Source organism: Pongo abelii, chromosome 13, assembly GCF_028885655.2.
Source record: "Pongo abelii isolate AG06213 chromosome 13, NHGRI_mPonAbe1-v2.0_pri, whole genome shotgun sequence".
NCBI classification, from domain to species: Eukaryota; Metazoa; Chordata; class Mammalia; order Primates; family Hominidae; genus Pongo; species Pongo abelii.
Window position 1 is genome coordinate 79,289,527 of NC_071998.2, and position 21,517 is coordinate 79,311,043.

At 50.5% G+C, this 21,517-nt stretch overlaps 1 protein-coding gene and 2 pseudogenes across 1 annotated transcript; 2 read left to right on the forward strand and 1 right to left on the reverse strand.

Moving 5' to 3' along the window:
- The first annotated feature begins 1,054 nt into the window (after nucleotides 1-1,054).
- Nucleotides 1,055-3,856, forward strand: LOC112134943 (putative UPF0607 protein ENSP00000383144; annotated as a pseudogene).
- A 2,077-nt stretch (nucleotides 3,857-5,933) lies between these two features.
- On the forward strand, nucleotides 5,934-10,823 carry LOC103889393 (putative UPF0607 protein ENSP00000381418). The gene has a single exon (XM_063714018.1). It carries the CDS (start codon nucleotides 8,149-8,151, stop codon nucleotides 9,460-9,462), a length of 1,314 nt encoding a protein of 437 aa, XP_063570088.1. The 5' UTR covers nucleotides 5,934-8,148; the 3' UTR covers nucleotides 9,463-10,823.
- A 7,611-nt stretch (nucleotides 10,824-18,434) lies between these two features.
- Nucleotides 18,435-21,517, reverse strand: part of LOC100457938 (isoleucine--tRNA ligase, cytoplasmic-like) — a 34,721-nt pseudogene continuing 31,638 nt past the window's right edge.

Consider the following 21,517-nt stretch of genomic DNA (forward strand, 5'->3'; position numbering starts at 1 on the left):
TTACAGATATGCCACCACGCTAAGTACCCCCAGACTACAGGAAAAAATAAGAATAGATGCTGTATCCATGATCAGGAGGCACGCAGGCCAGAGTGCCAGCTGTGGAATCGCACAACCTGGGTTCAAAGCCTGGCTGGGCCATGACCACCTGGATGACCTAAGGAACGGTCTCAGGCAAATTCATAAAAAGAAGTGGAGACCCTGCCTGCCAGGAAGGGATGTGGTAAGAGGCAGCATCCAGTCAGGTCAGGGCACCGCATCCTCTCCTTGGAAGCCTGCACAGTGAGCCTGGTGGCCCTTGAGGCCACAGCAGCCATGGAGAAGGCGGGCCTGGCTCCAGGCAACATAGAGGCACTGGAGAGGCCCCAGGGGGAGCCTGGCAGGATCTGACTGGTCCTGCGCTCTGCTTCCAGGTTCTGGCCCTGTAACCCAGGGGACAGGGCCAACCAAGACAGGGCCACTGGGTGCTAGCCAGTACGTGGGCCAGGCGCCAGGCGGGAAGGGCTCTGGCGGATCAGCCCCCCACCCCCAACAGCCCCACAGGGGGGCCCATCCAGGGCCACACACCTGCCCCCAGGAGCAGGACATCCCTGAGGCTAGAGTCCAGCTGGACAAGTGGAGGGATCTCAATCTTTGCCCTTTGACTCCTCTTGTAGGCACCCTTGCTGGGCTCCTAAGCAGTCCTCCTCACCCTGGCTCTGTCACCAGCCCTACGGTGATGTCATAAACTCCCAGGTGCCCAGTGTGCACCCGGCCACAGAGAAGTGGGTGACTTAGGAGTATCCTCTCCGCTTCTGACGCTTAGTTTCATCTGTGCACAACTCGCTCAAAATGGGCAACTCACTATGCATATTTTGTTCCTGGTTCCACCGCAGGTCCTGGCCACGCCATCGGCAATGTTCTCATCTAAGCGTACCTTGTTCCTGGTTCCACCACAGGTCCCGGCCATGCCATCGGCAACGTTCTCATCTAAGTGTATTTTGTTCCTGGTTCCACCGCAGATCCCGGTCACGCCATTGGCAACGTGCTCTTCTAACTAAGCATATTTTGTTCCTGGTTCCACCACAGGTCCCCGCCATGCCATCGGCAACCTGCTCGTCTTGTCCGTGAGGTCTTCCCAGCTGGCCCGGCTCACCCCATGGCTCCTACACCTGTGCCTGCCCCGGGAACCTTGGGCCGTTTCCCACTCCTCTTCAACCGTCAGCGACATCTTGGGCCTTCTTTTCCAGTCAGGTGGGACGGCACCCCTAATGAGGCTGTGTCTTATCCCTCTGAACACGGGCACCCCACAGAGGGCCCTGCCTCCTGTGGTCTAGAGCCCCCCCTCGAGGAAGAAACCCGTGCCGTCTGCTCCCAACTCCATGATGTTTGGACACCTCAGCCCTGTGAGGACCCCTCATCTCAGACGCAAGTTTAACCTCTGACTTCCTTCATTAGATGAGCAGGTGATCCCAGCCAGGTTCCCGAAGACAGAGGTGAGAGCAGAAGAGCCCAAAGAAGCAACAGAGGTGAAAGACCAGGCAGAGACCCAGGGGCAGAAGGACAAGAAAAGGGGCCCCTGTAGCAATGGGAAAGCAGCCTCCGCCTCTAGGCCCCTGGAGACTCAGGGAAACCTCACTTCCTCCTGGTACAATCCCAGGCCCTTGGAGGGAAATGTCCACCTCAAGAGCTTGACAGAAAAGAACCAGACTGACAAGGCCCAGGTGCATGCAGTGAGTTTCTACTCCAAGGGACAAGGAGTCGCCAGTTCACACAGCCCTGCTGGAGGCATCCTTCCCTTTGGGAAGCCTGACCCATTTCCAACAGTGCTCCCTGCCCCAGTTCTGGGCTGCTCCCTGTGGCCAGACAAGTCGGCCTTGAAGGTGCTGGGTAAAGACCACCTGCTCAGCTCTCCAGGTTTGCTGATGGTGGGGAAGGACATGCAGCCCAAGTATCCTGCAGCTCTTGGATCAAGTAGGTCTTCTCCATCCAGAGCTGCCGGCCACAGGTCCCGCAGGTCCCGCAAAAGAAAACTGCCAGGGCCACCGCTGCAGCTGCAACCGACCCCTTGCCTGAAAATGAGGTGGGATAGAGACAAGCAGCCCCCACCAGCTAAGCTTCCCCGTCTATCTCCTGAGGCACTGTGGGTCAGGCTTCCCCAACAGAAGGACGCCTCCAGCAGGGCAACATGGATAAGAACATGAGGGTGTTAAGTAGAACATAAAAATCCAGGAGATGAAAACAGTCACTTGGAAGGAGAAAGAAGACACGGCAGGGCAGGCGTGGTGGCTCACGCCTGTACTCCAGCACTTTGGTAGGCCCAGGCAGGCAGATAAGGACGTCAAGAGATCGAGACCTGAGAAGCATCTCCACCTGGTCCCCGCACCATCTGGGAAGTGAAGAGCGCCTCTGCCCAGCCGCCCCATCGTCTGGGAAGTGAGAAGCGCCTCTGCCCAGCCGCCCCATCGTCTGGGAAGTGAGGAGCGCCTCTGCCCAGCCGCCCCACTGTCTGGGAAGTGAGGAGCGCCTCTGCCCAGCCGCCCCATCGTCTGGGAAGTGAGGAGCGCCCTCTGCCCAGCCGCCCCATCGTCTGGGAAGTGAGGAGCGCCTCTGCCCCGCTGCCCCATCGTCTGGGAAGTGAGGAGCGCCTCTGCCCAGCACTGCCCCCAACCCCCCACCCCACCGCCTGGGAAGTGAGGAGCGCCTCTGCCTGGCTACCCCACCGCCTGCGAAGTGAGGAGCGCCTCTGCCTGGCACCTCATAATCTGGGAACTGAAGAGCACCTCTGCCTGGCCACAGCACCGTTATGGAAGTGAGGAGGCCCCAGCCCAGCGGCCGCCGCATCTGGGAGGTCAGGAGTGCCTCTGTCAGGAATACCCACTATCTGGGAAGTGAGGAGCCCCTCTGCCCTGCTCCCGCACCATCTGGGAAGTGAGGAGGAGCCCCTCTGCCCTGCTCCCGCACCATCTGGGAAGTGAGAAGCGCCTCTGCCCGGCACCCAACTGTCTGGTAAGTGAGAAGCGCCTCTGCCTGGCGGCCCCACCGTCTGGGAAGCAAAGAATCAGACTCTGCCCTGCCCCCCTACCATCTGGGAAATGAGGAGCGCCTCTGCCAGGCAATCCCACCATCTGGGAAGTGAGAAGCGCCTCTGCCCAATCTCACTGTCTGGGAAGTGAGGAGCACCTCTGCCCCGCTCCCGCACCATCTGGGAAGTGAGAAGCGCCTCTGCCCAATCCCACCCTCTGCCAAATGAGGAGTGCCTCTGCCCTGCCCCCGCACCGTCTGCGCAGCAAGGAGCGCTTTTGCCCAATCCGACCATCTGGGAAATGAGGAGCGCCTCTGCCCTGCTCCCGCACAGTCTGGTAAGTGAGGAGCGTCTCTGCCCTGCCCCACTACAGTCTGAGAAGTGAGGAGCGCCTCTGCCCGGCAATCCCACCATCTGGGAAGTGAGGAGCGCCTCTGCCCGGCTATCCCACCATCTGGGAAGTGAGGAGCGCCTCTGCCCTGCCCCCACACCATCTGCGAAGTGAGGAGCGCCTCTGCCCTGCCACCGCCCCACTGGGAAGTGAGGAGCACCTCTGCCCAGCAGCCACCTTGTCTAAGTGAGGAGCGCCTCTGCCCAGCAGCAGCCATGTCTGGGAGGTCAGGAGCGCCTCTGCCCGGCTGCCCCACCATCTGAGAAGTGAGGGGCGCCTCTGCCCAGCTGCTGTGCAACCCTCCGAGTGTGACGTGACAGCCTTGTGTGTGATCTTTCTGCCCTCCCCAAGTTTGCATTTTCGACATTAAAGTTTACTTTTATTTATTTATTCATTTATTTTTAGACGGAGTCTCGCTCTGTCGCCCAGGCTGGAGTGCAATGGTGTGATCTGGGCTCACTGTAACCTCCGCCCTCGGGGTTCAAGCGATTCTCCTGCCTCAGCCTCCTGAGTAGCTGGGATTGCAGGCCCGCGCCACCATGCCAGGATAATTTTTTTTTTTTTGTACTTTCAGTAGAGACGAGGTTTCACCATGTTTTTCAGGCTGGTCTCAATCTCCTGATCTCGTGATCCACCCACCTCGGCCTCCCAAAGTGCTGGGATTACAGGCTTGAGCCACCACACCCGGCTAAAGTTTACTTTTTAATTAAAAAAAAAAAAGAGATGGAGACCATCCTGGCCAACATGGTGAAACACCGTCTCTACTGAAAATACAAAAATTAGCTGGGCGTGGTGGCTCCCACCTGTAGTCCCAGGTACTCAGGAGGCTGAGGCAGGAGAATGGCTTGAACCTGGGAGGTGGAGGTTGCAATGAGCCAAGATCGTGCCACTGCACTCCAGCTTGGCCTCAGAGCGAGACTCCGTCTCAAAAAAAAAAAAAAAAGTAAGACATGGCAAACTGCAGTGCCACCCAGCCTGCCCCTGCTGTCTCCACACCTGCTGAGACTCCCTGCCCCCGGCCACCTACACTTCATAGATCCCAGCTCCTCCTCCTCCCTCTGACTTGGCCCACGTGGCTGCTGGGCCCCTCACCCTGCCTGTCCCTCCACCTTCTCCCACACCAAGAATTGAGTGAAATTTGATATCCATAATTCCGAACTCTTCCCTGGCTCTTCCCACTGACCTTGCCCCCATTTTGGGGGTTCCACCTAATGAGAAAGGAGGCTGCCCTCACTCATTTGCAGCTTTAGCACCTCTGACCTCTCACCCCTGCCGCGCACCTCCTAGCCCCGCATCTTTCTCCTTCCAGCCTCCCTTCAGAAGGGAACCTCCTACACCCATATGTGTGCGTTGTTCTCCTCCTCTTTCCTTCCTGACTCCTCTCCCAGCCCCTTCCCCCCGGATCGCTGCTATCACCCATCAGCAGATGAATTCCACAGCAGCCATTTCCACCATCACAGCAAAGGCATCTGACCACCTGACCTTGCAGCCTCCTTTAGGCCCTCAGCTCTTTGCTATGGACATGACTCCTGCTACTAATGCTGTGATTTTCAGATCTTCACCAAGCTCCAGAGTGAGCACTCTTAATTTCCCAAATTCAGTGCACAGCAGAGGCACCCTGGAAAGACGTCGGCCTACGTCTGCCCGGCTACATTCATATTCTCCAGCCCCCCCCCACCCCCAGCCCACACTTGGGGCCCCCGATGGCCAGCAATGAAAAGCCTCTGTGCCCAGTGCCCTAGTTTTCCGAGCCTTCCCATCGGGGCTTCTCAAGGCACCTCCAGTTTAGGGAGCAGCGCCTCTGCAACATCCTCCTCCAGAACAGATGGTGCGATGGGGGACGGCACCACAACTGCTGCGACTGAACACAATTAGGGTCCCCATTCAGAAAGAGCACCTGAGACCCACTGGTACACACAGGTGGTACGACGGGGAACAAATAAGCAGCAAGTCTCCCTCTAAATATGGTCCCCATGAATGGACATTGCTCCTGGAGGAAGGGGCTCAGCCCCTCGAAGTTAAATTTAAGCTGCTCTCTCCTTATGGAAGCCAGAGGCCCAAAACCTCAAAGTATGTGTGTGCGTGTTGGAGGGTGTGAGGGTGATGAGCCCAATCAGAACCACAATGTATTTGAGACATTTCCCTCTGGACAGAAGCAGCAGCCAGCATGTGTCATCATCAGCTGTGCCCTCCCTGGCTTGACTGTTCATCTGGCTGACCCAAGCCCCCAGGCAGGTTTCTATTCTTTGAACTGGCAGGATGCCCGCTATTTACAGGTGCCCCCTTCCCCTTGTCCATCTACTTTGATGGGCCCTTCTCTCTCCTGATTGTGTGTCTTAAAAGCTTATTCTTGTTGCTCTGCCTCTGCTCATGTGTGTATATATTTTATTATATCTTATATATTTTAATTTTTATTAAATATTATAAATTATATGTAACCTTAAAACTAGATGTAAATAATGTATGCATATAGATATCTTGTAACAATAAAACCTAAAGAAACTTGCAGATCAACAAATGTAGGGGCCTCATAAAATTCAAATGACCATTTTAATGTAATGGAACAAAGGCAGAACAGTCACTCCCCTCCGCCGTGAGAAAGTGGCGCTCCCTGCCCACGTGCAGACTCTCCTGAGATCCGCCTGTTGGCGGTGTGCTTTGCAGTAACTGGATGCTTCCACCCCTTGTCCCTATGTAAGTTACACAGAGGCGTCCTTTGTATATCCTGTAATGAAATCTTTTGGCCTTCACTTGGTGAGAACACAATATTTCATATTAACTCCCTGTGCATTTTTTTTTAATTTCCCTATAAAAAAGAAAACGTCACACCCTGGCATAAAAAAATATTAAATAGATTTAAAATGCAGGCCTTGAGAGGGTATGGAAGCTCTCTGTTAAGTCGATCATCCAAATGAACCAAAACATGTTGATCAGTTACATCTCTAGCAATATGACACTGTAGGCATCTGGTCTCCTCCATTATCATTTTATTTACAAAATCAGGCTTCAGGCCAAAGCTGAGTGAGTGCTGCCGAGTGACTCAGCCCCTATAACCAGAAGCATGAACTTCAGCCCTGACCACAGCAGATGAAAGGCTGGTGCTCCCCTCACCTTGAGTGCTCATTTGATGGAGAAAGGCTGGGCCTGGGCCCTACCCATCACAGTGCTGGTCCTAGTACCTGCCCACGCATGGCCTGAGCTTCTGTGATCAGGTAATATAAAGGTACTAGAGCTCAAGGATTGCATCTAACTCCTGGACCCTGGATCCCTGCCACATGTCTATATGCTGGCCCAGAAGGCTGTGTGCCCTGGGGATGTAGAAAGTTCACATGATTTGGCTGGGCACAGTGGCTCACACCTGTAATCCTAGCACTTTGGGAGGGCGAAGTGGGCAGATCACTAGAGGTCAGGAGTTCCCTAGTCCAGACACCCAAGAGTATGTCCTTCTCTTGGGCATAAGAAAATCTAGAGTTATATTTAGGGTACCATAAATTGTGGTGAAGAGTGGACCAAGCTGGCATGCTCACAATGACCAAATTACATTGGTCATATTTTAATCCAATACATTGATCCACTATTAACTTGTAAATAATGTACTTGCTTTCTAGACACATTCCAGGAAGACAAGAGAAACTGACTTTTATCTATATGGTATAATCCACTGGCGAGTTTCTTTTAGGACAGACCAAAGCTGATCTAGAACATAATCGTTACATACTTGGACGAGACGAGAGAACCCACCAGACGAGAAAGAACATCTGGGCTGAAAGCCTCCATCAGAAGAACAACGTGGAATGGTACTGTGCTGGCAACTGGTAGTCCCTGCCCTACATCTTTGCAGAGGACTGGAGCCCAGAGTGGGCCATGGTCAACTTATATGTTGAAGTAAAGACCACCTTCTAGGTGTGCATGTGCTTATTACAGATATGCCGCCATGCTAAGTACCCCCGGACTACAGGAAAAAATAAGAATACATGCTGTACCCATGATCAGGAGGTACACAGGCCAGAGCACCAGCTGCAGAATCGCACAACCTGGGTTCAAAGCCTGGCTGGACCATGACCACCTGGATGACCTAAGGAAGGGTGTCAGGCAAATTTGTAAAAAGAAGCAGAGCCCTGCCTGCCAGGAAGGGATGTGGTAAGGGGCAGCATCCAGTCAGGTCAGGGCACCGCGTCCTCTCCATGGAAGCCTGCGCAGTGAGCCTGGTGGCCCTTGAGGCCACGGCAGCCATGGAGAAGGCGGGCCTGGCTCCAGGCAGCATAGAGGCATTGGAGAGGCCCCAGCGGAACCTGGCGGGATCTGGCTGGTCCTGCGCTCTGCTTCCAGGTTCTGGCCCTGTTAACCCGGGGGACAGGGCCGGCCAAGACAGGGCCACTGGGTGTCAGCCAGCGCCTGGGCCAGATGCCAGGTGGGAAGGGCTCTGGCGGATCAGCCCCACACCCTCCACAGCACCACAGGAGGAGGGGGGGCATCCAGGGCCACACACCTGCCCCCAGAAGTGGGACGTCCCTGAGGCTAGAGAGTCCAGCTGGACCGGTGGAGGGGCCTTGCCTTTTGCCCTGACTCCTCTTGTAGGCACCCTCGCTGGGCTCCTGCTCACTCCTCCACACCCTGGCTCTGTCACCAGCCCCATAGTGATGTCATAAACTCCCAGGTGCCCAGTGCACACCCGGCCACAGAGAAGTGGGTGACTTAGGAGTATCCTCTCCGCTTCTGACCCTTAGTTTCGTCTGTGCACAACTTGCTCAAAATGGGCAACTCACTAAGCATATTTTGTTCCTGGTTCCGCCGCAGGTCCTGGCCACGCGATTGGCAACGTGCTCTTCTAAGCGTATTTTGTTCCTGGTTCCACCACAGGTCCCCGCCATGCCATCGGCAACCTGCTCGTCTTGTCCGTGAGGCCTTCCCAGCTGGCCGGGCTCACCCCGTGGCTCCTGCACCTGTGCCTCCTGCACCTGTGCCTGCTCCGGGAATCTTGGGCTGTTTCCGATTCCTCTTCAACCCTCGGCGACATCTTGGGCCTTCTTTTCCAGCCAGGTGGGATGTCGCCCCTAGGAGGCTGTGTTTTCTCCCTCGGAACACGGGCACCCCACTGAGGGTCCTGCCTCCTGTGGGCTGGAGCCCCCCCTCAAGGAAGAAACCCGTGCTGTCTGCTCGCAACACCATGATGTTTGGACACCTCAGCCCCGTGAGGATCCCTCGTATCAGAGGCAAGTTTAACCTCCGGCTTCCTTCATTAGATGAGTGGGTGATCCCAGCCAGGCTCCCAAAGACGGAGGTGAGGGCAGAACAAGAGCCTGAAGAACAAATGGAGGTGAATCAGGTAGAGACCCAGGGGCAGCAGGACAAGAAAAGGGGCCCCTGTAGCAATGGGGAAGCAGCCTCCGCCTCTAGGCCCCTGGAGACTCAGGGAAACCTCACTTCCTCCTGGTACAATCCCAGGCCCTTGGAGGGAAATGTCCACCTCAAGAGCTTGACAGAAAAGAACCAGACTGACAAGGCCCAGGTGCATGCAGTGAGTTTCTACTCCAAGGGACAAGGAGTCGCCAGTTCACACAGCCCTGCTGGAGGCATCCTTCCCTTTGGGAAGCCTGACCCAGTTCCAACAGTGCTCCCTGCCCCAGTTCCGGGCTGCTCCCTGTGGCCAGACAAGTCGGCCTTGAAGGTGCTGGGTAAAGACCACCTGCCCAGCTCTCCAGGCTTGCTGATGGTGGGGGAGGACATGCAGCCCAAGTATCCCGCAGCTCTTGCATCAAGGAGTTCTCCTCCACCCAGAGCTGCCGGCCACGGGTCCGGCGAAAGCAAGCTGTCAGGACCACTGCTGCCGCTGCCACCGACCCCTCCCCTGCAACTGAGGTGGGATAGAGACGAGTTTCCCTCATCCGCTAAGCTTCCCTGCCTATCTCCTGAGGCACTGTTGGAGCTGGGTCAGGCTTCTCAAGGGGAAGGACGCCTCCAGCAGGGCAACATGGTTAAGAACATGGGGATGTCCAGGAGATGCAAACAGCTGCTTAGGAGGAGAAAAAAGACATGGCAGGGCAGGCGTGGTGGCTCACGCCTGTAATCCAGCACTTTGGGAGGCCCAGGCGGGCGGATCAGGAGGTCAAGAGATCGAGACCTGAGGAGCATCCCTGCCTGGTCCCTGCACCATCTGGGAAGTGAGGAGCGCCTCTGCCCAGCCGCCCCACTGTCTGGGAAGAGAGGAGCGCCTCTGCCTGGCCACCGCCCCATCTGGGAGGTGAGGAGCACCTCTGCCCAGCACTCCCACCCCACCGCCTGAGAAGTGAGGAGCGCCTCTGCCTCGCTAGGCCTCGCCTGGGAAGTGAGGAAAGTCTCTACCAGGCCGCCTCACAGTCTGGGAAGTGAAAAGCACCTCTGCCCAGCCACTGCACTGTCTGGGAAGTAAGGAGGCCCCAGCCCAGCAGCCGCAGCATCTGTGAGGTCAGGAGCGCCTCTGTCGGGCAGGCCCACCGTCTGGGAAGCGAGGAGCGCCTCTGCCCGGAACCCAACTGTCTGGTAAGTGAGAAGCGCCTCTGCCTGGCCACCCCACCATCTGGGAAACGAGGAATGCCTCTGCCCTGCCTGCGTATCATCTGGGAAGTGAGGAACACCTCTGCCCGGCAATCCCGCCACCTGGGAATTGAGGAGCGCCTCTGCCCAGTCCCACCGTCTGGGAAGTAAGGAACGCCTCTGCCCTGCTCGCGCACCATCTGGGAAGTGAGGAGCGCCTCTGCCCTGCCCCTGCAAGGTCTGCGAAGTGAGGAGCGCCTCTGCCCAATCCCACCCTCTGCGAAGTGAGGAGCGCCTCTACCCTGCCCCCGCAAGGTCTGCGAAGTGAGGAGCGCCTCTGCCCAATCCCACCCTCTGTGAAGTGAGGAGCGCCTCTGCCCTGCCCCCGCACCGTCTGCGCAGCAAGGAGCGCCTTTGCCCAATCCGACCATCTGGGAAGTGAGGAGCGCCTCTGCCCTGCTCCCGCAGTCTGGTAAGTGAGGAGCATCTCTGCCCTGCCCCCCTACCGTCTGGGAAGTGAGGAGTGCCTCTGCCCGGCAATCCCACCATCTGGGAAGTGAGGAGCGCCTCTGTCCGGCAATCCCACCATCTGGGAAGTGAGGAGCGCCTCTGCCCTGCCCCCGCACCGTCTGCGAAGTGAGGAGCTCCTCTGCCTTGCCACCGCCCCACTGGGAAGTGAGGAGCACCTCTGCCCAGCAGCCACCTTGTCTGGGAAGTGAGGAGCGCCTCTGCCCAGCAGCAGCCATGTCTGGGAGGTCAGGAGCGCCTGTGCCCGGCTGCCCCACCATCTGAGAAGTGAGGGGCGCCTCTACCCGGCGGCTGTGCAACCCTCCGAGTGTGACGTGACAGCCTTGTGTGTGATCTTTCTGCCCTCCCCAAGTTTGCATTTTCGACATTAAAGTTTACTTTTATTTATTCATTTATTTATTTTAAGACACAGTCTCGCTCTGTCGCCCAGGCTGGAGTGCAATGGCGTGATCTGGGCTCACTGTAACCTCTGCCCTCCGGGTTCAAGCGATTCTCCTGCCTCAGGAATAAATAGGAGCCTTATACAGAGTAAAGGAAACAGGATAAAAAGAATTAAAGTTGGAGCCGTTCCACTTTTATATTATTTAACTAATATCTGAATTGATAGGAACATAAACAATTACTTGCACGTTTTCCTCTCAATGCTAAGTTAAAGTATTTTTTGTGATGTACATGTATTTACTTAGACAAGTATTAGCTGAAGAACCTCCCCATTACTCACAATTACGGCAATCCACATTAAGATAACGTATGTCTTACTTTGAACTGTAGATCCTCATTCTAGAGCCAAGGGCCCTGACATATATTGTACTGCCAGATTGTAAGAAAGAATCTAGTATTTCTTAGTCCTTACTTAACATGTATAAGCTAACAAGATTTCTGAAAAGGAACTAGAGCTATAAGGTGTTATAAAACTTCTATTTCTATTTTTGGCAGAATAATACAGAATAGATATAAATGGAGAATGCTGCAGCAAGTAGGTGCCGAAGGCAGCTCTAGGCCAAAGGGTACTAGAAAGCCAATCATCTTACTGTAAGTCTGCAAAGAGAAAGCAGAACACTAAACAAGGTTTCTAGGGCCATGACACAATCCTCCAACCCATTTTCACCCTAATGAGTAAAAAGGAAATGTAAACATTAAACTGTTAAAATAAGTGTTTATCATTAAAAAATAAGTTTATTAAAAAGAGGCTATCTTCAAAGAGCATGCAGCATATAGACAGGACATGAGACAGAGAAAGGAGAAAGGGCCACGACCACAGGCCATCCACGGTCGGTGCCACGAGGGTGGCCCTGCAGGTGAGTACAGGAGGCCTGGCCAGGATGTGCACCTGCTGTCCCACTGACTATCCCCACCTGAGGCGAGATAGGGAAGTAGAGCTTAACTGTAGGACCCGAAGGATGAAGGTAGAATGGATCTACCCACAACAGACAGAAACAGTTGCTAACCAAAAACTTTAAAGTACCTTTAAATAAGATTTCTTATGTTAAAAAAGTATACACTGTGTATTAAAAAAATACCAATTCATCGTAGGAAAAACAATGATAATGAAAAAATTTCAATCATAATTAAGTTATCCACAGACAATTACTGTAAGCATCTTAGTGTATGTCCTTCTAGATATTTGTGTGTGAGATACATCTGCACAAAAATGAAATTACAGTTGTGTTGCAGGCTTTTATTATTAATGCCTTTTAAGACATGACTGGCCAGGTGTGGTGGTTCACACCTGTAACACCAGTGCTTTGAGAGGCTGAGGCCGGTGGATCACCTGAGGTCAGGAGTTTGAGACCAGCCTGGCTAGGTGAAACCCTGTCTCTGCTAAAAATACAAAAATTAGCCAGGCGTGGTGGTGCACACTTGTAACCCAGCTACTGGGGAGGTTGAGGCAGAAGAACCGCTTGAACCCGGGAGGCAGAGGTTGCAGTGGGGTGAGATCATGCCACTGCACTCCAGCCTGGGTGACAAGGGTGAAACTCCGTCTCAAAAAAAAAAAAAAAAAAAAAAAGACATGACTAATGGGTAATGGGAGCCTTCATTGGGCCTGCAGTCAAGAGACCTCGCTCCATTATGCATCATTGTTATTTCTGTGCCTGGCTTAAGTCCTGAGACTAGGACCTATGCTCTGCTCATCCTAAACCCCCAACAGCTACAGAGGAGTTCTGTCCACAGTAAATAATATCTGACTCCCTTGTGGTAGAAGGAAGTACCCCTCTCAATATTAAAGCCATATCTGCCATTATTTTTATAAAATAGTTGCATGATTTTATTTTGAATTTTAAGGTCTGCTCAGTGTAGTCCTGTTTGTGCCCTGACATTCTCCCTCCAATATGACATGTACATAATTGTATGGTGAAAATAATGCAAAATGACTTGTAGAACTTATAGATCCCTATCCCTCAAATGATAAATATACTTAAAATGCAATGTAAAAGGAAAAGAAAAACAAAGCTTCAAAAACTGAGAGCAATTGAAAATGTTCTCCCTTCTGGCTGTTCTCATATTTCTTCTACTTTCAAACTTCATACACTTTTTGCTTTTCCCAACAGCAGTCTGCACTTACCTTTAATCTTCTGCCGTTCATTCTAACATACCAATTGGTCAGAATATCTACAAACTTGACCAGGCGAGGCACCACAGTATAAAGCCTATAAGCTAAAAGTAAGACAAGTCAATCAGGCAGCAAGTGGGTTACCAGGCATCTGGGGTGGGGAGAGGGCTGGATACAACAAAGAAGGGGCAGCTCCTTCCATCCAAGTGCCTCCACTTACTAAGGAGGAAAGAACCAAAATGAAGCAATCACATAATGACTGTTTGTTGAGGATGTGCTACATGGCAGTCAGTGTTTGGGGCTGCACACAAAAAAATCACCACGTGAGCCACATGCGAATTCCCATTGGTCAGTGAGAAAAGCCAAAAACTCCAGTATGTGTGGATCAAAGTCCAAGGCTGCCCACTACACAACTGTCGGAAATGCCGTTTACTCAGAGTTGTGCAATTTGACAGCATCAACAATGCCCAACTTCTTTCCATTGTATTACACTGTACTTCAACTAAAAGACAAAAAGCACAAATCAGATGCTAAGAGGCACAGCATAGGCTAGCGATTCTCAAACAAAAGCAATTTTGCCCCATGGGAAACATTTGTCAATGTTTGGAGAAACATTTTGCTTGTCACAACTTGGAGGGTAGCACAGTGCTACTGGAATCTAATGGGCAGACCCAGAGATGCTGCTCAGTTATAACGCACAGCACAGCCCCACCACAGAAGATGACCTGGCCCAAACTGTCCATAGTGCTGCAGTTAAGAAACTCTGGCACAGGCTATGAATAAAATAGAACTGGCCTTCTAAACATAACAGTCGAGTAAAAACAACATCAGAGGTAGTGAAGGTCTTGAGGAATTAGGATTTGAAGGGTTCCCTGAGAAACTCAGAGATCAAGTAGGAAAGAAAGGGTGTTTAGCCAATTGTCTGAGGCAAGGCTTATTTTACAAATTCTCATTCACCTCCCCTTTAATTAATACTCTTTGTTACATAAAAACAAACACCAAAAACAAAAAGAATAAGACCAATACTTAGAAACAAATACAATTTATAGTAATGAAAAGAGTCCAGGGAGTGTTGTTAATGAGGCTTCTGGTCTAAGCTAAGAGATGAGAAGTTGCAATGGGTAGAGCTGCTCTCTGCTGCTTTTCACGAAGACCAGAACTCAGGTGCCAGTGGGCTGAGCCCCAGGCCAGAGTCGTTAGCTGGTCACACTTTCTTCTACAGGTGATTTCAGTAACTGAGAAAGCCCAGGTTTTCTATGTTCTTGTTTCAACTCTGAGGGAGTACATGAACCCAAATAGAACCCCGCATACAATGAATAAACATACAACACACAGGGGCAGCAGCAGCAGCCACTACCCAGGCCACCACCACCCTCTGAGGCAGGTCCTCTCACACCCAGAGTGCTGCTGAGGGAGTGGAGGACATGAAGCCGACAGGCCGGCAGAACCGGGACTTAAACACGACCCACAAAACGTGGCTGCCGACCTCTAGTTTCCAGGCAGACCAGGATCCAGCCAGGATGCACACTCTCCAGACCCAGCTTCACAGGTCATGGCAGCTGGTGCCCAAATATTGAAGGGGGTCCGGGCAACAATCCCCACGTTTCCCACCCACTCGTATCACTCAGGAGGGAAAAGTGGACACAGGTGTGAGCATGTCTGGGGAGTGTGTGCTGGGCTGCCAGTGCTGCCCTCGCCAGGGCAGCACTCAGCCTCACACTCACTTCCATCTTCATCTATGTCTATCTGAGCAACAACAGCTGGACTGTCGTGATCCTTCTACATGTTTAACAAGGTGGACAAATCCTGTAGCAGTCCTTCTGTGCTAAATAGGGCAGCACCGCCTACTCCAGGGAGCAGCATGTGCCCGTATCTAGGCTAATGGTGAATCCCAGCTCTGTGGCGGCCGCTGCTCCTGCCCAACAGCAGCAGGAACCGCAGAGCCCTGTAAGGGTGGATTTGCCTTGCCCTCTTTTGCCCTCACTGTGACCCAGGGCCTCTGTCCACCCACTTCAACTGATTATCTAAGGTGTCCTAGATTTCTCACCTGGACCTATGGTTGTGACTATCTCAAACCTTAAGGAAGCCAACATAATGTACTTTTTGAATCTCTGTAAAATTACCCAACAAACTCACTGTTGTTAGTTAATAGAAATACAGCAAAATGTCCATTTCATTATTGCTCTTCTGACTTTTCTAATTTTTCTGGAAAAGAAGGGGTCTATTTAGTAATGAAAATAGACCTAAAAATAAGTTATAAGTGCATTAATAACAAGTATTATTTATTGAGTACCTATCATCTGCCAGCTACTTTATGTAAATCGTCTCTACTTAAGCCTTACAAACACTACTGGGCATTCTGCAGATAAAGAAACTGAAGGTCAAGATAGACTGAATAAGAGTGGCATCTGATGGCACAATGGGGTGATTATAGTCTATTAATAATCTCTTGTACATTTAAAAACAACTAAAAGGGTGTAACAGATGTTTGCAACACAGATACGATAAATGCTTGAGGTGATGGATATCGCATTTACCCTGATATGATTATTACACACTGTATGCCTATATAAAAATATCTCCTGTACCCCATAAATATATACATCTACTATGTACCCATTAAAATAAAAGGAAATTGATGGTCAGACTTCAGGCAACTCTCTGGATTGGGAACAAGTGGTAGAGTTGGGCTCTGAACCTATGGCTATCCAGCTCTAAAGCTCTTCTGTGGAGCGTTGAGACCACGAGGACAACCCCTAAAGACAGAATTCCCCAGTGCTTTTTTTTAAGATGGAGTTTCACTCTTATTGCCCAGGCAGTGGTGCAATCTTGACTCACTGCAGCCTCCGCCTCCCAGGTTCAAGCAATTCTCCTGCCTCAGTCTCCTGAGTAGCTGGGATTACAGGAGCCCGCCTCCATGGCCAGCTAACTTTTTTTTTTTTTTTAATATATTTTTAGTAGAGACAGGGTTTCGCCATGTTGGCCAAGCTGGTCTCGAACTCCTGACCTAAGGTGACCTGCCTGCGTTGGCCTCCCAAAATGCTGGGGATTACAGGCGTGAGCCACCACACCAGGCCAGAAGTCCCCAGGGCCTCGAAACAAAGATATCACGACAATTAACAAGCCTTAACAAAACTATATGAGAGGTAAAAGGAAACAATTATTTAATTTTCTGTATCTCTCAATATTTCCACTATTATATATCAAAAGGGCAGTTACAAAGAGAATAGTCCTTATTCCTGGGAGGACAGACCAAGAGAGACTCACCTGCCATTTCAGTCTCAAAGAAGCCAATGAGAGACTGCATGAAGGACAGGATCCACCAGTCTGTAATGTTGGGGGGCTTTCTCTAACCGTGTTCTCATTGTAGAGAAATTCTATTTCTTCCTCCTCCTAGGAAGGAACAATTAATGAAACACTGGCACACTTGGGGAGAAAGTTACTATCAAGAAATAAACTTCTTAAATTACTTAAACACAAAAAGAAAAAATCCCAGACCCTACTGGCAATGTGAATTTCTGATTTTCAGCAATATTTTCAAGGTAAGCACCAACGTGGCACATTAAGTCCTCAATTAATTATGTTTTTGAGTAAACTGAAGAGAGTTTAGGGAAACATTACTTCTCTGCACCAAAGAGTAATTATGAATTGAGAGATATTCTAAAATCTTGTCAGAAAAGTGTAGGGTTTAGTTACTTTAAACCTCAGGAAGGAAGGACAGTAAAACTGTCTAGGATTGAATGATTGTCTACAAACTGAAAATGAGTACTGGGAAATTATTTCCATGCTAAGGCTGTTCTCTTTACCCAAAAAGTTCTATCCCACTCTTTTTGCTTTGCAAAATCCTCCTTGATCTTAAGTCCTTGCTTCACAAACAGAACTCATGTCTTGCTTTGTTTCTCTGGCAGCACCACAACCAGGCTAGCAGGGCAGTGATAATGTGACTCTTCCTCTGGGTTTAAGCCCCTGATCATGGAGTCTGTGTCTTTCTGATATGTTCAGATGGGCCCTGGCTGTGGGGAACTTTGACCCCACCTGTATTCCTGAGTCCCACACCAGTGGAGGCCTGCAGAGTGCACCTGCCCAAGGACTGTTTGCCCTACTTGGCAGAGAACCACATGCAGGACAGGTGGCAGGGCTGCAGAGAGGAGGAATGCTGGGAGCCTGGGGAAGATGACTGCCCTTCTCAATTCCTGGGGAAAGGCTACTCTGAGCGCCTCAGGTGAACATGATGTGTCCTCATTAGCAGAACAACCAGAGCCCAAGGGGAGCAGAAGTAAGTGACCTGCCTGCTGGAGTGAGATAACAAGAGTTCATTTTCCAACCAGCTTTTTCAACTGCTCAAGCAGGAACAATATCTCATTTTCATTCAACAGTTATTTGCTTACAAGCAATTTACTTGTAAGGTGCTAGAGCTCAGGTGTGCATATCGGAACTCTGACCCCAAATCAGGTCTTGAAAGCCCATACAGGAACATGTGCAATGAAGGTGATAGACCCTGACAGCGGTCAGTTGTGGGGCATGGAAGGTGGCTCTAGAACAAGGGCTTCTCAGGTGAGAAAGTAACTCCTGGGCGTGGAGGTAACTGCCATTGAAGTATACTTCCACATACATCACAACTATTATTTGTGACCCTAACAACCCACTGAAAACTCCATCGAGAACTGCTATCACTCTTAGATTAGCCCAAATGCCACCACACTGAGGGGCCTTCTCTGACCACCCATCTCAAGTGGCCAGCCCTAGCTAGCCTGTGACTCCGCCTTCACTGGGTGCTCTCTCTAAAAGTTGCTGACTCTTTACTATCTCTCCCAATTCCCACTCCACTGGTTCCATAAGGGGAAGGGTGTCTCACTTAGTACCAGAAACATGGTGTTTCTGGTACTAAGAACTGGCTGACTAGGCTGGGCGCCGTGGCTCATGCCTGTAATCCCAGCACTTTTGGGAGGCCAAGAAGGGCGGATCACCTGAGGTCTGGAGTTCAAGACCAGCCTGGCCAACATGATGAAACCAAGTCTCCACTAAAAATACAAAACAATTAGCCAGGCATGGTGGTGGGTGCCTGTAATCCCAGCTACTGGGGAGGCTGAGGCAGTGCCTCAACCCAGGAGGCAGAGGTTGCAGTGAGCAGAGATCGTGCTACTGCAATCCAGTCTGGGTGACAAGACTGAGACTCCACCTCAAAAAAAAAAAAAAAAAAAAAAAACACAGAACCGGGCGACTAAACAACTATAGGACATAACTCTTCTGCAGGCTAGGGCCCATGGTCTTGGCATAGCCCGGACCCTAGATACCTTCCGCACCTGCATGTATGGCCTCCCCATGGCTCTAAGTTACCCCAGCATCAGGCAGCAGAGAACAGCAGCCCTAAAGTCTCACGCAGAGCTCCACCTCACAGCTTGGTGAAGGGAGCGCCGTGGAGACACGGCAGGTACATGTGCAGCCCCCTACAGCCCATACCTTCTGGAGCGCCTCAGAACGTTCTGGATTAAGAAGCGATAGGCATTGTACCATGGGAGCAGTATATCCTTAAGGACGTCCCTCACACCCTCCTCTTTAAAGCGGAGGTTTTCTGCTCTCACCACAGGGGAGTTAATCAGATATAATCTGGAAGAGGGAAAAAAATTAGACAGAAAAGATACTTAGTAAACCAATTATTACTACTCGACATATTATTGAGAAAGCAAGATGAAAATCAGTCCTGTTTTCTACAAAAGGGGGAAATTATGAATACTCTTTGAGTGGTCAATCTAAAACTCACAAAACTCACTCTCACTTTCTGTAAGAGACCTAGCAAATTATAAAAGACGTATATAATCTGACACCAAAATATGGCACTGTATAGCACAGAAATGCATCTTATGCCACTCTCACTGCAGGACCAATGGGGTACACCAGCACTAAGAGAAAGGCTGGCCTGGTCCTCGTCAAGAGCCACTGTGTCCTTCCCACGGACACGACCTGCATCTGCTGCTTGCAGAGAGAGGGACTCACAAGGAAGAGCCTTCACAGAACAAAGTCTTGACATCTGGCGGGCAGAGGTTAGGGATGCTGCTAAACATCCTACAAAGAACTACCACCACAAAGAATTACACAGCCCAAATGGCCAGCAGTGCCAAGGGTGAGTCTAAGAGACAGCGGAGAGTTGGGGGAGAGCCCCACTAATGGCTCCTGGGCAACACAGGTACTGTGTGAAGGTGCTGAGTCACAGGCCTGGGCACTGGTCTCATGCCTAGGACATAGGGATGCTGAACAAGATCTCTAGGTCCCTTTCAACTTGAACACTGTGTGCTTTCATGATTACAACTACCTCAAGCAGTGGCTCAAATTTCTCCAAAAGCTTTTCGATATGAGTTTTTTTTATTACCTCTAGCATAGATATATCTCACATGGCTCTGTTAAGTACAAAATTAAAATAAATGATGAAAGAGAATTCTGATACCAACAAGACAGGGAACCTAGAAAGGAACCTAGAAGTAAGGCAGAGGCAATCGGCACCTAGCCTGAGGAGGACTTGGACAGCTCAACAACACCCAACACAGGTCCTCTTCCTCAAACAGACCTCTAGGTTTAAAAATGCCTTTATTATTTAGAAAACTATTTTGGCGGTTCAAAATCAACAACCATACCAACATAACATCCAAATAACAGAGATATGTTGCTAAAAACCTAACTATAAACCAAATCTAAGAATAGTGACTAAGAGTATAGGAGATGCTTACATAAAAACACAATAGATACACACAAGGCAAAGCACTGGTTTATACCTGAGGGCATCAGCACCATACTTTGGATGATGGAAACTGGATCTGGTTAATTCTTTTTCCGTTTGCTCATTTTTTGGCCATCACTTGTAAAACAAAATGGAGATGCCAATTAAGTAACTCAGTATCACAGATGATCTTGTTTTAAGGATACAAATCATTTGCAAACAGGAATACACAAAAGGAAATGGGAAGGAGTAACTTAGACAGAAGTTAGTGCTAAAAGGCCGGGCACGGTGGCTCACACCTGTAATCCCAGCACTTTGGGAGGCTGAGGCAGGTGGATCGCCTGACGTCAGGAGTTCGAGACCAGCCTAGCCAAAATGGTGAAACCCTGTCTCTACCAAAAATATAAAAATTAGCTGGGCGTGGCAGCGCACACTTGTAATCCCCACTACTGGGGAGACTGGGGCAGGAGAATTGCCATCCCCACTACTGGGGAGACTGGGGCAGGAGAATTGCCTGAACCTGGGAGGCAGAGACTGAAGTGAGCCAAGATCGCGCCACTGCACTCTAGCCTGGGCAGCAGAGCAAGACTCTGTCTCAAAAAAGAAACAAACAGTGTTAAGGTACAATGGTAAGATATTTTGTTAATATTTGCAAACTTCATTTTGAATATCATAGTAAGTCCATGAGGAAGCTTCAGGGCAGACTGAAGAAGAAAGATGTGCCAGAATATATCCCAGAGAAATGAAAATTTACATTATCATAAAAACCTATAATCAATTGTTCAAAACAGCTTTATTCACAATTGCCAAACGTTAGAAACAACCCAGATGTCCTTCAAGAGGTGGATGATCAAACAAACCATGGCATACCCATAATACACAATGCTATTTATCCATGGAAAGGGACGAACTATTGGTATGTGCAGTCATCTGAAATCTCAACAGAATTATGTGGATTTAAAACAAGCCAGCTGGGTGTGGTGGCTCATGCCTGTAATACTAGCACTTTGGGAGGCCGAGGCAGGTGGATCGCCTGAGCTCAGGAGCTCAAGACCAGCCTGCCAACATGGTGAAACCCTGTCTCTACCAAAAATACAAAATATTAGCTGGGTGTGGTGGTTCATGCCTGTGGTCCCAGCTACTCAGGAGGCTGAGATGGGAGAATCGCTTGAGCCCAGGAGATGGAGGCTGCAGTGAGCCGAGATCACGCCACTGCACTCCAGCCTGGGTGACAGAGAGAGACTCTGTCTCAAAAAAAAAGAAAAAAAAAGCCAATTCCCCCAAGTTAGTTACTGTATAATTCTATTTATATAACATTCTGGAAACGACAAAATTACAGAGATGGAGAAAAAACCAGTGGTTGCCAGGGATTGGGGATGACAGTGGGAAGGCAGGAGGGGAAGGCAATGCAGGAAGGAGCCTTTGATGTTGAATTCATTCAGTACTTTCACTGTGCTGCTGGATACAGGATCCTACACGATAGCTGTGTACACGTAAATGCGTATAAGCAAATAAGTATATGTAAATCTAGGGAAATATGAGTAAGATTAGTGGGCTATATCAATATCCTGGTTGTGATATACACTGTAATTTTACAAAATGTGACCACTGGGGGAAACTGGGCAAAGAATTTAAGGGATCTCTATTATTTTTCATGACTGCATGCAAATCCACAATGATCTCAATACAATTTCCCCCCTTTTTTTTTTGAGATGGAGCCTCACTCTATCACCGAGGCTGGAGTGCAGTGGCATGATCTTGGCTCACTCTAACCTCTGCCTCCCAGGTTCAAACGATTCTTGTGCCTCAGCCTCCCAA

What these genes read in the sequence shown, in the direction of transcription:
- LOC103889393 (XM_063714018.1), top strand. Translation starts at nt 8,149, where the DNA reads ATGGGCAACTCACTAAGCATATTTTGTTCCTGGTTCCGCCGCAGGTCC.